The sequence below is a fragment of the Gallus gallus genome, chromosome 9, assembly GCF_016699485.2.
Source record: "Gallus gallus isolate bGalGal1 chromosome 9, bGalGal1.mat.broiler.GRCg7b, whole genome shotgun sequence".
In the NCBI taxonomy this organism is placed as follows: Eukaryota; Metazoa; Chordata; class Aves; order Galliformes; family Phasianidae; genus Gallus; species Gallus gallus.
Window position 1 is genome coordinate 978,973 of NC_052540.1, and position 17,695 is coordinate 996,667.

The 17,695-nt window shown below is 43.6% G+C and overlaps 1 protein-coding gene across 2 annotated transcripts in view; it reads left to right on the plus strand.

The window, feature by feature from the left end:
• MYO7B (myosin VIIB) overlaps positions 1-17,566 on the plus strand; it is a 51,617-nt gene extending 34,051 nt beyond the window's left edge. The window contains exons 32-49 of one of the 2 annotated variants that reach the window (XM_015277186.4): positions 104-271; positions 833-950; positions 1,049-1,175; positions 1,675-1,844; positions 2,428-2,609; positions 3,638-3,765; positions 4,271-4,428; positions 4,921-5,074; positions 7,042-7,197; positions 9,483-9,588; positions 9,707-9,820; positions 10,705-10,792; positions 11,930-12,036; positions 12,430-12,615; positions 13,305-13,421; positions 14,167-14,250; positions 14,911-15,030; positions 15,883-17,566. In XM_015277186.4, coding sequence (XP_015132672.2) covers positions 104-271; positions 833-950; positions 1,049-1,175; positions 1,675-1,844; positions 2,428-2,609; positions 3,638-3,765; positions 4,271-4,428; positions 4,921-5,074; positions 7,042-7,197; positions 9,483-9,588; positions 9,707-9,820; positions 10,705-10,792; positions 11,930-12,036; positions 12,430-12,615; positions 13,305-13,421; positions 14,167-14,250; positions 14,911-15,030; positions 15,883-15,966 — 2,367 coding nt within the window. In that variant the 3' untranslated portion in view covers positions 15,967-17,566. The remainder of the gene's footprint in view (positions 1-103; positions 272-832; positions 951-1,048; positions 1,176-1,674; positions 1,845-2,427; positions 2,610-3,637; positions 3,766-4,270; positions 4,429-4,920; positions 5,075-7,041; positions 7,198-9,482; positions 9,589-9,706; positions 9,821-10,704; positions 10,793-11,929; positions 12,037-12,429; positions 12,616-13,304; positions 13,422-14,166; positions 14,251-14,910; positions 15,031-15,882) is intronic. The other variant, XM_015277187.4, reaches the window with a different exon arrangement.
• The last annotated feature ends 129 nt before the right edge of the window (positions 17,567-17,695 follow it).

Consider the following 17,695-nt stretch of genomic DNA (forward strand, 5'->3'; position numbering starts at 1 on the left):
AGAGTTATCTAGAAAAAAATGGAGAAAACTGCCTTCAAGCTTGAACTTAGCTGGGCTTTGTGACATCTTCCTTAGCCTTCTTTTAATGGCTTAATTGTTTCAGGAGGAGGATTTGGTGGAGATAGGTGCCAAGTATTGTTACATCCAGTTTGGAGATACTATCCACAATGAACTTGTGCAGAAAGTGCTCCATGACTGCATCCCAGTGAAACAGCTGAAGTCCAAGCCCCTGGAAAAGTGGGTGAGCCTTATCACCTACGCACATGCTAAGGTAAGAGATTTGTCTAGCACTGCTGGGTAACCGCACTCAAGTACCAGCTTCTGCTTCCTTCCCCATTTCCATTTATGAATTGTCCATTGAGGGAAGAAGGAAAAACATCTCAGATTGCATATACCAAATAGGAGTAGGAGAGAGGTGAACCTTTCCACTCACTCTTTCATACAAGGCTCAACAATAAGCTGGAACGTATGAAGTATATTTAAATCTCTGAATAGAGTTTCTTTGAATGGATTCAAGATGGGCATGGGATGGAGTACTATTTTAGTATGGAAATAGTACCTGAATAACTGTCATGGCACCCAAAATGTGCTAGACTCTGATCAGTCAATGGGAATTTGAGGGAAATCTGGAATCCACATGCCTACAGGCAGCCTTAGCTGCGTGAAGCTCTGTGCCTGGAGACTTCCCAGTGTGAATTTCCTCAGGTACCGCTGACATCACTTACAGCAGGGGGCTGCAAGGAGCCTCCTGGAAAAGACCTGCTCTTGATTGACTCTGGATCATGCAAATCAGAACTCACTGAGAAAAACTGGTTCTCTTTTTCTGCTGCAGGCCCCATACACACAGGATCGTCTCTCCCGTCAGGCTGTGAAGGAACAACTTGTAGATTTCGCTCGCTTCCAGTGGCCTTTGCTTTTTTCCAGATTCTTTGAAGTCACTAAGTTTTCAGGTAATACCCTGAGCCTAAGAGTCATGGACAGATGTAAGTTCAATAGAGGAAGATGTACATAGCACTGATAAGGAGGTATTATTTTTCTGCATTTTCAGGTCCCAGCTTGCCCAAGAACCACTTTATACTTGCTGTAAATTGGAAGGGTATCTGCTTCTTGGATGAGTCAGAAAAGCGGCTCCTTGAGCTGACATTCCCAGAGATAACAGGCATCCATACAAACAGGTGAGTGTCCCAGAAAGACAAGATCTGAAGAAGGCAGCCCTGCTCATACTCAGAATGGGGTTCCATGTAAGAGGGTGGTATACTTTCTCTGCCATCCCCCTAAGTGATTTCATCTGTACCTGGAATGGTGGGTTAGCCTAGGTCTGGGAAACAAGAGGGACATGTTCCGAGCAGCCTAGAAAAGAAATGGTGAAACGGCTGAATCTTCCCAGTCAGTGGAGGGAAAGGTGACACTGCTCAGGTGGAATAGTGTAAGGAACTAAATGAGGTTTTATTATTGCTCAGTTGTTCCATAAGAAGGGCATTTTCTTGTCTAGAGCGAAGCATTTTTGTACAAAATATTGTGGAGCTCAGAGAACCTGAACCACTTTAGTCCTTTAGAGTCATAAACTGCTAATATAAATTAGGATCTATGAAGTTGTCTACCACCTTGGCTGTGATTGCAGATAGCTCTACATTTTTCAGATACTCTGGTAACAAACTACTTGTTAATACATAGGGCAGTGAAATCATTTGGACAGAGTTGCACTCTCATCACCCTTCATGCCGAAGAATTTGTCCTGACATCTGTGAACAGCATTGTCATCGCTGAACTGGTGGTGATGTTCCTGGAGGGGCTAAAGAAGAGATCACGATTTGCTGTGGCAATGCATGAGAAAAAATTCCAAGGTGAGTCCTAGAACTATTCTACAGGGTAAGGAGGAAATCTTGAGAGAACTCACAGCACTAGTTTAAAAAGAGCTTAAAGAGAAGTGGGAGAAATCCAGCCAAGTGTTGCTTTGCTTCAGGAATAACACACAGTGGTCAGCACAGTAATACAGAGCATAAAGCAATGTGATTCAAATCATTTGCTTACAAATTAGCCTACTTTCTACTTGCCTATTTTGTTTAGATCTTACAGTGGCCAACAACTCAACCTGCTTACAGTAGGAAGCTGGAGCTGGGTTCCCTGGAAATACTTCCCAGAAAAATTTCTTTCCGTGCTCTACTGCCACCTCTAGACACAAATTCTGCAACCATTTGATTCAAATAGAGTTCTACTGTTGCCCTCACTGGAATTAAAAATCAGGCTAGCATTAACTGATTTCTCTGAAGTGTTACTGGAGGATTAGCTGTATTTACACAAACCACTTACTGTTGCTAATTGAATTCAGGACTTCAAAATACAGTTCTCTTGTCTTTTCTGTTGAAATGCCTTTGCATTTTCTTGGTCTGTCAAGCCTGAACGTTACCCCCTTATTTTGTATTCCAGAAGACCCTGCCGTCCTGTCCTTCAAGAAGGGAGACTTGCTAATCTTGACCGAGGACAAAAGGCTAGATGCAAACTCTGGTTGGATCCATGCCCAGAATGACAGGACAGGCAAAACAGGGAATGTATTTCTGGAGGAGATGTACATCATTCCTTCACTCACAAAGCCCTCTGGTCAAGTACTGGTAAGAAAAGCTGTACAATCTCTTTGAAGAGACTGGGAGATAAATAACGGTTAACTATGATTAAACTTATAAGTGGAAATTAATTGTTCTTCCAAAGTCAGACAAGTACTATATGTCCCACTGATACAAAAGCATTTCTTTCTGCCATATCTGAACTGTCTGTAAACAAAATTAAATCTAGCCCAAACTCCAAGGAGAAGGCTGCAGCTTTACAGAGCAATGACTTTCAAAATTATGGTCTGTTTGGTATCAGGGAGTTCAGTACCTGGAATTGGTAGCAATTGATCATAGATATTAAGTTGAATTTTCCTGCATAAAAGCAACATTTTTAATAGAATCACAGACTCATAGAATGGCCTGAGTTGAAAAGGACCACAATGCTCATCCAGTTCCAACCCCCTGCTATGTGCAGGGTCACCAACCATCAGACCAGGCTGCCCAGAGCCACATCCAGCCTGGCCTTGAATGCCTGCAGGGATGGGGCATCCACAGCCTCCTTGGGCAACCTGTTCAGTGCGTCACCACCCTCTGGGTGAAAAACTTCCTCCTAATATCCAACCTAAACCTCCCCTGCCTCAGTTTAAAACCATTCCCCCTTGTCCTATCACCATCCACCCTCATAAACAGATTTTTCTGCAAAGCATAACAGGGTGCTTTAAAAGAACAAGTGCTTCCAGAGAGTAAACACAAGGTTTCCCATTGATCACTGCTAATAATTTTTTTCTTCAGTTTTGGAGACAGTATATTGGATGTTGTGCTAACAAGAAGTTCAGTAAGTGGGCAAAAAAAAAATACCACAAAAAAACAATGCCGGTGATAAGCAGGTGTAGTTTGAACACACTGTGCTGTAGATAATCACACATCTTGGTGGCCACTGCTCTTAGGTCTATGAAGTCACTTCCCTGAGTCTCTCACCCCCTGCAGCACAGAGTACACCCCTTAGTATGCACCACCTGCTTGTATATGCTGAGTAACACTGGACAGCTGTGCAGAGGCCTGTCCATCTGTACATGGCTGTGTCCTTCCAGAGTTTGCTAATGATGTCTCCAGACCAGAGGAGGACAGCATCGCAGAACTCCTACATAGAGGAACCTGATGAAGAGGATCTCAAAGTGAAGCCTTACACACTGGAGGAGTTCTCCTATGAACACTTCAGGTGAAGCTCCCTGTGCAGTGCGAGCACGAGGAAAGTTCTAGGTTTTAAGGATCATTGAAGTCAATTAGAAAGGAATCCTTTTCTGATTGGGTTTCTTTTTGTTCCCTCTAATGAACTGTAACTTTGGATGTGCAGAGATTCTGGCACGTCACCTGCTTCTACCTGTTGTCTGCAGAAATGCAAAGGGACAAGCAGATGAATTCTAGCTGGAACTTATTTCTATTTCCAGCAGGCCCTATGCTTACCTCCCATCCACTCTTCAGCATTTACCAGCTAGCACTTAATTTGAGAAAATTTAGCCTTCTAAACTTCTCTCCTTTTTGCAAGCATTCTCCTTTCTGGCTTTTAAAGAAGCTGCATTTTCCCATTTTTGCTTTCTTGTATTATCAGAGAAGATCACTGTCTCAGGAAGGAATATGCTTGGAAAACACACGAGTCTTTTTTGTAATGTTCATAGCAATACTGATCTGATAATTTTGTATTGCCTGCCCTTGTCTTCATTCAGAACTCCTGAGAAGGAATCCATCAGCAAAGCTGTTCTCCAGAAATCTCGTGGGCACAGTCAGCTGTGGGCACACTCTAAGGATCCCTTAAAACAGCCCTTGCTGAAGGCAGCATGCACAGACCCTGATGTTCGGGACGTGGCTTGTCAGGCCTTCATTGATATCCTTTTACTTTTCTCTTTGGGACCTGAGAACTCTCAGGGGAAAGAAGAGCTGCGTCCATGGAACACCTCCACTGAGATAATACCACGTCCACATTACTGGGGGCACACTTACATTAAGCAGAGGAGGAGGAGTGGGGGGTTTATCAGCTCTGCATGACTTGGCGTTGTTTCCCTTCTCTCAGAGAAAAGAGTCCCATTCCCTCCCAGCGCTCCACAACTTGTGATGACCCACTTAGCTGAGAACATGGCTGCAGGAGAGAGCGGGATTTATTTCATATGCCCAGAACAAACAGTTAATACAGCTGAAGTCATAGAAAAGCAGCAACTGCTATAAAGGGAAAGGGAATGAGCAGAGAATCAGTTCCAGACCTTCGTCTTAGTATTTTCCCCTCAGACCCCAACAGAGTGCTTTAACACGTTAGGATCCAACTGATACCTCCCACTGACCTTTCAAATTGTCCTGCTTTTGTCCTTAACAGCACAGTCACCCATCATGAAATTCATGGGGGACTACCCCTCAAAGCAGACACACTCCTCCGTGGAAGTCACTGACCAGATATTTGTGGCAGCTATCAAGGAAGAGGTCCTGCGGGACGAAATTTACTGTCAGATCATGAAGCAACTAACTGACAACAGGAACAGGTACTCACCCAGGCATAAAACCCTGCTTCTGGGGACCGGTGCTCCCCAGAACACTGAGGGGGGAGGGTACACACATGCTGGCCTGACACCTTCCCTTACAGTGCGAGGTGAGAAAGATCCCAAGGCAGCCTGGTGAGAAAATCATCATTGCAGAGTTCTTGGGTGCTTTCAGTGGCTGTTCTCCCAATCCTGTGTTGGTTTTCAGCTTCCCAAAGGCAGTGTTTCCATCCTACAAACATGTAGTTCACTGTAGATCATGGGTGTCCAACCTTTTGGCTTGCCTGCGCTTCACTGTGTGAAGAGGAATTGTCTTGGGCTGATATTTTGGTTGTTGCTGAGTGATGGGTACACACATAAGGCCAGGCCAGGCTGCTGTGCAGGGAAGAGGTGCTGCTATGATGGTAGAGGGGCAGGGCTAATTACTAGTTGCCATGGGTTGGACATGCCTGCAGTCTGGATCTTTTACCACCTGTGAATCCTCTGAACAGTTGTATCAATGAGCTCACACAACTGGCTTGCAGAACACATTGATTACAGAGGCTCCTGCATGTGGATAAGTCTCTGAAACAGGACAGAGTTTTGCTTTCCAACCTAGGAAATGGTAATCTGATCTAATTCCATGGGAAGTGAATTGCAAAAAGAAGCTTAAAACATTAATAAAACAATTCTAATTGTTAACAAAACGGTTTGCCAGTTTCTGGCTGCAGTGTACCACTACAAAAGTTTGAGATGGAGCTTCTATTTCTTTTCCTTCTTACTCTTGCACAAATATTAAACTTAGCAGAAACTTTACTCTGTTTAACTATCAGATGGTAAATTTCCTTGCATGCAGTAAATCTTACAAGCTTAATGCAGAGTCTGTGACCATTGTGCCAGCCCTGTTCCTGCTGTACTCTACTAACTTGGGCTTGTGAGTCATTCAGTGTTTTCAGAGGGATCACTGATGTGGAAAAAACAGTGCTTGAAAGGTGGCTATTTCCATATATTTTCATTAGGACAGCCACAGCAACAAATCTTTCATCCTTCCCAGGCTACCGCCCTGTGGATCATGTCATGCCCCCACACAGACACAAACACCACTGACCTGTAGAATATAAATAGGATTTATGTAGCGTTTCTTCTTCTACAAAACCAGAAAAGTAGATGGGAATAAAGAAGCCAGGACCTCTTTATTCAGCAGCATTGTGGTGTCCGTTCAGAGGCAGACCTGCCAGCTTACCAGGTGGAGCTACTCCATACTGCTCAGCATTTAGGAGCAATTCCTGGGACACTGTTGAAGTATGTTACACTCCTGGCTGTGAAAGCAGAGTGACTGGCCACCTCCTGGCTGCATGGCCCTTCTTGCTGATGAGGGTGAGATGCCACAAGAGCTTCGGCTGGCAGATTTCACAGGTGCAGAGCCTGGAGGAATCAGAATGGCTTAGGGTAGAAGGGACCTTAAAAGATAAGAGTTCCAACCCCCTGCTATGGGCAGGAACTAGTGTTTATATGAGTGGTAAATACCTCATTACACAATGTCATCTGCTTGCTCCTTTTCTCAGAGCAGGAACATAAGTAAGGGAAAATAAATTGCAAGTAAAATGCTTGTGTTCTGAGCAAAGCTGGTCAAGAGACAAACAGACACAGCTGACAGAGCCCAATCCAAGTAACTGTGGCTTTCCAAGAGGATGATAGCAAGGTCACTGCTGCCAAGATGACTGTAAAACTGGAGCTTATATTTTATTCATGAGATTTGCAACTGTCATGATATTTATCAGCCAGGATTTAGCATTATCTTCACATACGGGCTGTGGTTACTGCAGAGAAAATGGCTGTCAGCTCATGTGTGAAAACTCTGTTGATTTGCAGCTCTCTGCTGAATGCCACGAAGTACCGTGATGGGACTGTGTTTCTTTACCCTATAGCTGCTGTGTGGTCAAAGGAAGAATTGTGTGGCTGCAGCAGATGCATTTGCTTTGTGCCCGCAGGTATAGCGTGACCAAGGGCTGGCAGCTCTTGTGGCTCTGCACTGGCCTGTTCCCCCCCAGCAAGTCACTGCTGAAACATGCCCAGAAGTTCATAGAGACACGTCAGAAAGAGCCACTGGCCCTGGATTGCAAGCGGAGGATTCAGACAGTGATGAGGTAAACAGCCTGTGATACATGCATCCCTAAGTGCTCAAATATCATCTGCCAGGTGCTGGAAAATCACAGGGACTAAAATGTTGATACTTTTACTTCCCTTTCTCTTTTTAGACCTTTTCATTTAAAATAATCATTACTTTTAATTGTCTTACAGATTTAGAACCACTAAGAGAGGTCTGTGTCACGGTTTCACTCTTTTCTTTCATTTTACAAACTTGAGTATCACATACAATCACTTGATTCATATAGCTGGGCTATTTCAAACACTGAAAGGCATTGGGGTGAAATGAAACCCGGAGGTATCGCTGATGAGGTCCTGACCTTGCTTTCCTTTGGTGACATGGCATGTCCTTATCCCCACCACGTGTCTGAGGATTAGTCTTGATATTTGTTGTACCTCAACATACTCTGAGTGTGTTACTCGTAGTGAGAAACACCACTGAAGTCGCTGAGATCTGCAGAGTGCTGATGTGGCTGTTGGTTTTCTGTGAAGCAAAGCAGAGCCGTGCTCAGAAGAGAGCATTAACACAGTTTCTAGTCCTTAAGGAAACCCAGATGAGCAAAGCCCTGATTCTTCCATCGTTGTTCACCCCAGGGCACTTCTCAGAGCACCAGACACCATCCTTGTCCTGTTTGCCCCCCTTGTCAATCTCAGCATAGAAAAGTCTGGCAACAAAAAATGAGAGGAATTTGCTAACACAGTGGCTGTCCCCACTGCAGGAGATGAGTCTTGGTGCTGCTGGGGAAATGTCACTGCACACTGAACTTGCCTTTGAAGTGCATGAAAAAATGCATGGCGAAGAATGCTATTCATTACTCTTTCCATGGAGAACACTGAAATTTTCTCACCCTCCTATATCATATGCTATTCATGCTCAAAGCCCTGCTAAGCTCTATAGAGCTTCTTTAGAGTGGGGAAAACAGTGAGGGGAAAGCATAATGGACTACTTCAGAGGAGAGATCTCTTTGCAGAAATGCCCCAAATCTGGAGTGTGGGGGAGGGAAAGATTAACAGAGACAAAATGCTGTTTTGTGAGAGCATTTATTTCCAAAGATTAAACTTGTACCCACTCAAATTTTCTCTCCCTGTAAGTAGTGCTTAGGAAGCAGAGAAAATTTCTCTCCCTGTGCTTAGGAAAGGAGGTCAGGAATTGAAGGACTGACCTACAATTACATGGGGTGGAAGCCAACTGAGCTCTCAGGTACATCTTTCCCTCCACAAAAACGTTTACTGCTTTAGCCCCACACTCCTGGCCAGGTAGTCAGCTGAGGCTGCAATGGGAGGTTGCCCTGTGCCTCCAGCCCACACTCCCTTGGTCTCAGGTGCAGGAATAAATCATAGAATTGCTCATGTTGGAAAAGACCTTAAAGATCATCAAGTCCAACTGCAAAATGATGACAGAGCAGGGCAGGTACCTGCCCCTTACAGGGCCTGTGCAGCACCAGAGTACATACTGTTCAACTTGGGGTCACAGACTTTCCTTCTCCAAATGGAACTGCTATTGTATTTAGTGGGGGAAAAGTGTTTTCATGCCTACATAACTAAAGCTAGGTGCCAGACTAAGGTCTCTTCCTGAGAGACGTACTCCACCTGAGAGAAGTCTGGCACAAAAAAGCTATAGTGTGCAGTGTTTCCCAGCAGGCTGCTCTGTGCCACTGAGGACAGGAAAATACCATCCCCAGATGACAGTGTGCTAGATTTGTCCTTACTTTAACTATATCAGCGTTTTTGCATGATTCATACTTTAGGCCCAGTTCCTCTGCTTTAAAGGGCAGCACTATTCTGAGAAATAATTTCAAAGAACTAGGGCAGTTCATGAGTCAGTGATTACCTCCCAGCTCCTATGTAAGTGGTAATGATTCTTGCAGCTGTCCACACTTTCCTGAGCTGTAATATTCATTCTGAATCTGTATGCAAATCTTTTCGCTGATGCAAGAGCTAAAATAAAACGTAGTGCTCCTTGTGGCCACTATCTTCACATTTCAGTAACAGTAAGGAAAACTGTTGCTGAATTACACAGAAGGGGTGATGGTACTGGTTGGGAAGGTGCCTTATTCATACAGCCTCCTTGCAGGGTATTCAGTATATGTGCCAATAATGCCCTCTGTTTCTTCCTGCTAATAGAATGAATTTGTGTAGGAGTAAAGGTGCATCAGAGCCTCCCACATGCCACAGCACTGAGCATTGCACATGGAATCCGTTGTTTGGATGAAATACTGTTGAACTCCTCAAAGATTAATTCTCTAGCACTGATCTCTCTTACATTGCTGGTGGTATTTTGCAGGAGTGGCTCCAGGAAGTGGGCACCTCATCCTGTGGAGGTTGAGGCCATCTTGCAGAACAACACTAAGATCGCACATAAGATTTGCTTCCCCAATGAAACAGAGCAGGTGAGAACTTACTTGTTTTTTTCAGGCAACATGTATTCTTGCAGGAGCATATTTGAAGATATTCAGTGCTCTCACTTATTCCTCTCCTCTGTGTAACAAAAGTCTTGTTGTCTTATAGACATTTGATGTGGGAACAAACACCAAAAACCGGACTCTATGTCAGAACATCGCTTCCAAACTGCAGCTGAGCTCTTGGGAAGGTTTCAGCCTCTTTGTCAAGATTGCAGACAAGGTAACGTCTCAACTACAGCAGGGTTGCCAGACTGCCTCTCTGCCTTCCTTCCCATACCACCTAAGCAACAATATTTGAAAACAGGCAACAAAGCAGGTCATTACTGCTGCTGTTTTCTGAGGGGCTACAGCCTAGACTAGGAGTCTTCTGAAGAAGCTGGAGGGAGATACAGAGTTTCTATCAATCTGTTGGTACACAAGCAGTACTGAAAGCTGACAGGACAAAGGCTTTCTTGCTGCGCTGCTAGAGTGGTAGCAAACTGCATGTTGCACACTGCTAGATTCAGCCTGTTTGCTCTCAGGCTTTGCCCAGGATATGTGCTGCATACCTACAGTACTCACTAGCATTAGGGAAAGCTGTGGCTGACCATTAGGGAAAGCTGTGTGCTCTCTCTCTAGTCTCTCAAAACTTGACTTGTCTGAGCTGAAGCTCAGTTTGGCTGCCTTGCTGAGATGACCATTCTCTCTGGAACTGCATGAGGATTGTGACCAAGGGAAAAGCAGTACTGAATACAAGCAGATGTTCTGCTGTGGTCCTGAGAAGAGAAACCCAGTTATCTTACTCAGTCTTACTACAATGTTTCCCTATGAGATAACTAGGAATAAGGTAGGCATCTTCAGCTTGCTTTCAGTAAGGAAGTTAGAAAGAAAAAAGCAATAGAGAATGGAATAACTTCCCACTCCATTTGAAATGGAAATCATGTAAGCACTTCTCCTTTTCCCTTTGTACCCCCTTGCCTCTGTCTTTCCTGCCGTAATTATGCTTTCTTGCTCTAGACAGGGAAAGCAAATTCAGCTTTGCATTTTGGGTATGTTGGCACAGGTAGTATTTTAAATGCTCTACTAATCCCTCCTTTCTCCTCTTCATCGCTTGGCTGCTTCCAGGTGATCAGTCAGAATGAAGCAGACTATTTCTTTGACTCACTGAGGCAGCTGACAGATTGGACCAAGAGGAACAAACCAGTGAAAGATGGTAAGGAGACAGCCAGCATGACAAGAAGCTGCATGAGATACTGTGTGGATCTGGGAAAACAGCAAACAGGACTGATTCCATCTTACCATGTGTGTGACAGGGTCTTATTTTACCATTTTTATTTGTACATATGTGGTTACTGCCTGCACCAGCAGTAAGACCCAGTGGCCTCATGCAACAAGCCACTGGCTGTTGGAAGTACCAGAATCTCTTTGCCTGGGGATCTCTGCAGGAATGTTAGAATTGTACAAAATAGTTGATTTCTTCCACCCAAAACACGCATCTGGATACATACAACTTAGTTTGTCTATAATCCAAGGCTTATGCAATGCCAGACTGTGTATCACCCAACACATGTAAATAGGTTCTTTACACAGTGTTGCTCTGTCTCCTTGGGTCACTTGAAGATTGTTCTCGAGATTACCCCCTGGTGATACCAGATCACAAGTTGTATTGCTAAGGGAACACTTACCATAAACCAGTGTAACACTAACAGCAGCAATTCTTGACCTCACTATAACATATAACCAACGTCTTGAAATCTACAGCAAACTCCAATTAATATTAATTTCATATTAATTATGCTGACTTTTGCTTATTTCAGGACAGTGAGGTTCAGCTTCCAGAAGCAATAGGTATCTAAGACTTTCCAGCTTCCCTCTTCTTCCCACAGCTGTTGCAGCTGCTAGGATTTCTGAAAAATATAGCATAGAGATGTTAGTGCTCTAAATCACAATGAGTTTCTGTAAAACAGCCACTGGGGAATGGTGAGCTGATGAGCTAACTAATGAGTTCAAGTGAGCTGAACATCAGCAGACAGCAGCTTGTTACCAGCAGCAAGAAACAACAAACACTCATACTGCTGGGGCCTTCAGCCTCATTCTCCATTGCTGAAGAGCCCAATGCTGCACCAGTCACTATGTGATTGGTGTCCAAGAACTGACAACTAGTTGCAGTTCCTTGGTCATCTAAAACTGCCTTTTTTGTGGGTTGGTTTATTTTGTTGTGGCTGTCTTTATTTGTTTTTTTTGTTATTATTAAAAATGGAATTGTATTTCTAAAGAAACTCTCAATCCAATTACAAAGGCAGAGCTCCAAGGTGATACAGAGGACACTAATAAGACATTGTTTCCTCAGGTGCTACTATGTCTGTAGCTTATGAGGTGTACTTCATGAGAAAGCTGTGGTTGAATGTAACTCCTGGGAAGGACCTAAAAGCTGATTCTATTTTTCATTACCACCAGGTAAGCTCCCTAAAGCATAAAGGTAACAGCAGTCAACACCAGGCAAGAAATACTGGAGAAAAAGTAACCATGCTGGAATGTTACCTTCTCCCTCTCCAACAGGGCGCCTCTGGGCAGCACAGCTTAGCCTCTGAAACAAACTTAGGTCACGCAGTGCTTACACCTTAGCTACACAGTTATGGTAACAACACAGCTCCTTAATCTAACTGTTCCTTGGAGGTACTCATCTTCCTCCATGACTATATGCAGAACCTCCAGAAGGAGCCACAGGTTCTTGGGATGCCCCTGGACTGTGCCTGGTGACACTCTCAGCCCAACCTCACAGGTTTAGCATGACTAAGTCAGTGTTTGCTTCAGCCCTTTCTGTCTGGATTCAGAGTTGGTCTCTTCCAGGAGCTGCCGAAGTACCTCAGAGGCTACCACAACTGTTCCAGAGATGAAGCTGTCCAGCTGGCAGGGCTGATTTATAAAGTGCGCTTCAACACCGACCGCACACAGCTGGCAACCATCCCCAAAATCCTGAAGGAGTTGGTGCCAGACAATCTGCTTCGAGTGACCTCACCAGATGAGTGGAAGAAGGTACGAAAACCAGCACTGCTTTCATTAAGCATATTAATTCCGTAGAGCCTTATGAGAGAAGAACTACATCAAGCTACATTCCTTTTTGGATTTGAGACTTTGGAAGCACTGTATAATGATGTTATAGGACACTGCTGTTATGCCTCTCAAAGTTCAGATTTTGCATCATCTCCACCAGACCTCTGAAATAGGCCTGGAGAGCCTCCGTTCTTCAGAAACAGAAAATTAAAACTTGCTAAATAGTTCAAAGGTTGGCCAGCAAATCAGTGACCTTGCACTATGTGCACACTTCTCATGGCAAAAGGCCCTTTCGTTCACAGAAGGGCAAGAAAGATTCAGTAAGTACTTCAAATACAGCTGGAGGGTCCACCCCAGAAAATGTGATCTGTGTCTATTGGGAACAGTAGTGTTCCGAGTCTTGTTTCGTCCCGTATTGCCCCTCTGCCCTGGAATCTGCTCCCTTCAGCTCACAGACTTCCTTCACCCAACACATGAGTAAGAAACAGTGGGGAGGTTTGGCCCCACCCTGCCCCATGGCATGGTAGGCTACTTTCATTGTCAAAGTCCTCCACTGCTGTGCAGTGGTCACTCTTGTGATGGTGTGATTCTTTCTCTAGTGCTAATGCTGGACAATGGAAACCTACCTATCTCCAGCTGACTAGGCTGTGTATCCTTTTTTTCTTACACAGAGCATTACTGCAGCATACAGCAAACATGAAGGAAAAACTGTGGATGAGGCCAAGATTGCCTTCTTGAAAATCATATACCGGTGGCCAACATTTGGATCAGCCTTCTTTGAGGTGAAGGTAGGTGTAAAGGCCTGATGTCTGGCTTTGGTAGCAGACCATCACTAGGGGATATGGACTAGCTATAGTTCCCTACCTATGTAATAATACATTAGTTAACTGGCTTCCTATCATGCCCTAAGGAGAACACAATATCTTCACAGTGGAGAGATGAGTTCTTTATCCCAGTTACTGGTTCCTGGAAGGGGCAAAACTGCCAAACACAGGAGTACACTGCAAAGAAATGACACTGCTACGTTCACTGTTGAGGAAGTATCAGTTGTAAAACACAGCAGTAGCACAAACAGTATTAAAACCAGCTGTAATGCCTAATATTATGACTATGTAGCAGATGGGGGGCTTTTAGTTATAGGGTTACTGTCCTGTCGCTGTTCTCCACAACACAAGGCTGCTGTCTCTGGAGACCTCAGAGCAGAACTGTACTAAACGTCACATTTGGAGTGGGTACCTGCAGGGAACATTCTCTCCTTGTTGCTTTTTAATTTCTCCCCACCAGGATCTTAGAAATAACCTAGTCTGCAACCAACCACTAAGCCCACTATCAGTCTGGGAAGTAACAAACCTCATTCTGCTTTATGTAGCAGTGAGCAAGTCATCGTTGTTTAGCCAAAAACTCATCGTTAGCAACAGTTTCATAATACTGAAGAGCTTTAGTTTCCATTAGTTATTTGGTAAAGAGAACAAGAAGCACTAGGCACCGGTTGGTGTATCACACCTAATGGTTTTTTCACCTTTTCTGTTCTAGCAAACCTCTGAGCCAAATTTCCCAGAGATTGTGCTGATTGCAATCAACAAGCAAGGAGTCTCAGTGATACATCAGAAGACAAAGGTAACAGTTGCTTCTCAAGCATGTAAGCAACCGACCCTCCTAAATTAGAGACAGCAATAGCATCTTCTCTCTCAGTGCTAGAGAGGTTAGGATCCCTTCACTCCTTTTCAATGCAAAACTGAAGACAATGTTATAGCCTCCGATCACCTCTGCAGTTTCTGCATTGAAAAGGGATCAGTGTGGGGCATCTCTGAAAACAGAAGCGGTAATCGTGATGGACCTGGATCATGCAAGGGCAGTGTAATAGGGAGCCTGCTCCAGAAAGATGCTTTGCAGGAAATGCACGCTATCCAAAAGATCATGCCAAATGACAGTGTTCACCAGCCCTCCGACCTAGCCAAAGTCTTACCAATTTCTTAGGCAAAAACAGCTTATAAGTATTACTATTTGCTTTTAATAATTATCCAGTGAGTTTTAGATTACTGTAAATGTGATGGCAGTGTGTTAAGGAAGTAAGAGGAAGTCTCAGTTGATTAAGACTCATCTGCACAGCATATACCACCAGTCTGGATGTAAGACCTACCTTGATCCACTGTATTTATAAATGAAAACAGGAAACAAAAAGACAGTTCTTTCTCTTCAGGTTTTTGTATGTGACAGCCTATTTTCATTTGAGCAGTGCTGAATAGATCAGTCAAATCAATTTGTTTCTCCTTACAGGAAATCTTAACAGTTTATCCCTTTAATAAAATCTCCAATTGGAGCAGTGGGAGTACATTCTTTCACATGACGATAGGGAACCTGGTACGAGGAAGCCGGATCTTATGTGAGACATCTCTGGTAAGAAGAGTTTTGTTCACTTACCAACAAAAGCTCCTCATTTTTCCTTTGTGTCCAGACCAGCTACAAACAGGATGCCAAAGCACACCATTAAAACCAGTGCAGATAACCCATTCGCTGTTATGCCAATACAACTGCAGTTCAGAACCAATTTAGTGCTCTGTAATGCCATCTGATGCAAAGAAGCAAGTCACAGACATAAGGAAAAAAGGTCACTTCCCAAATTCTTCCCATACATAAAAATTCTACCTATCTGAGATAGAAAAGATTGCATTTAGCCATAGAACTGTGTAAGAGAATTTTCATCTTGCATGGTTTGATCCACTGTGCAAGAATGACATCTTGTAGGATTTTACTCTTAAATGAATGGTACTACCTCTTTTAGAATTGATTTCAGACTGTTGAGACTCAGATAAGCATCACTGTACTGATATTTATAGGTAAAACTGTAAAGAAAACCTTAAAATGCCTAGGGTTTAACTTCTCTCACAGAAAAGCTTGGATTCCCAGGTACAGGATCACAGAACCACAGGGGTTGGGTGGGACCCCTGGAGGTCATCTTAGCCAGCCTCCCAATGTCTAGGCAAGATGTCTAGCTACAGAATAAATTCTAGGTTTGAATTACAAGGATATGACAATGACAGCAGAGCTGTGCTCTGTAAACTTTTGTCAGTCTATGAAAGGAAGAGCAGAGGGAAAATAGATAAATAGTTATAAAACCAGCAATAGCTGTTGGAAGGGGCATCATCCATTCAGAAAAACATCTAAGAAGAAAAAACAAGGAGAAAATAATAATTATTTTTGCTTCTGGGGCTACTTGAGAGACTTAAAGACTTCTCTCTTTTCCAACAGGGTTACAAAATGGATGACCTGCTGACATCCTATGTACACCTGCTGATGAATGCAGTTAACAAGCAAAAGAGCCTCCCAGCTTGAAAGCAAAACTAGAATCCACAACCCACATCAGTGCCAAACTACCCATCATTTCATCTCCCAGAAGAAAAAAGATTTAAAAATATTAATCTAGCTGATCAGTTTTCTGATCACACACTGAATGAACTGTGCTGCTGAAATACTACCACAAGTTCAAGTGAACATGTGCTTTCAAGTACCTTCAGCACTTGTCTTTCCTAGGTGTAGTAACAGAACTCCATTCAGATTTTGAAGTTTGAGGAAGTGTAGCTGTTTTTAGTCTAATAAGAGAGGAACACCCAAACCCTAACACAAGAGCCACTCCTGGTACTCAGGATCTCCTCTATTCTTAAAGAGAGACACATTAACAGGATTCTTTTCCCCTTTTGGAGAGAAAATCCTGCCTTGCTTCTTAAGCTTTTACCAAATGTGTAATTTGCAGCAGAGGTAATATTTCTTCTTCCTAGTGGAAATCCTGGAAGTGGAGAAATGCCCTTTAGTAGTAGGATAATGGGACACCTGGAAAGGTAAGATGAAGGTTTCCATCCTTTTATCACTAGGTTAAGTACAGAAATTACAGTAGACTATCATAGCCAATTACTGTCACAGTAGAAATGTCACTCCTGTGTGATGCTAAGTTAGTGGGCTGGCCACAGGTTTATCACTGCCTTCACTAAATTAAATGGTTTTCTTCCTTCCATGATTCATAAAACACACAGAAACTGACAGCTGCTTCCTACTAGACAGTTTCTAGGAAGCCTGAACAAACTCTGAAATGGGTCTGGATCGTGGGCCCGTTACTCAGTTGCTCCTATTTCAAGCTACAGATGTGCTATTCAGTGCAATCTGAACTGAAAAAGTCAGTCTAACAGATATCTGTTGAAAAGAGATGTATTTCTGCTCTGTAGAAATGTCCTCAGCTTGGAGCTATGTAGACATTCATTCACAAGACAAGAACAATAGCAAAGATCTTCAGCTATGAGAGCTATTTCCTGTTTTAGGCACTGAGTTTGATTCGGTGCTTGCTCATGTCACAGACCTTTGTCAACACACAACCTGGGACTGTCAGGAAGCAGAGCATGTATGCCCTGTGGTGGCAGTGAGCCCAGATGCTCACCTCACTAGAGAATAAGTACTGCTTCCCCAGCGCCAGGCTCTCCTTTGCTCACAGTGAAGCATGGATATGTCTTAAAGCATTGCACCAAGTTCCTTGAGACTCAACCCAGCAGTGCTGGAGAAGCAGCTCTGCTGGATCTCTCACCAATTTGCCAATGTGTGCACAATGGTTCCCTTGTTCCCTCAGCTGTGTGTGCGTGCAACTCCAGCGCTAATGGGAATTCTGTACATGCATGGCAGGGAAGAGCCCTCCCCTCTTTGTGCATGTAAATGAGTGCCACACTTGTTAGAATAGCTGATGATTTCGCAAGCAATTAGATGTTCTTGCTGTCATGTCCATTGCTGGCAATGGAAACTTTGGAGACTAAAGACTTTGGAGTTGTTTTGTCACCCTATGTCTGATCTGACTGTGAGTGGGAAGCATTCAATACTTCACCTGTGAAAAAAAGAAATTTTGCATCCAAAATGTATTGTTTCTGGTTTTTAAATAAACCCTGCAGAAAATCAACCACAGTGTCTTTTCCAACATGAAAAGTGTGCATTTGTTCCAGATCCACTTAACTTAAAACCCAGAACAATCACGGCATCCCAGCTGCTTTTCATAGACAGCACCAATTGTATGGCATAGCCTCTAAAG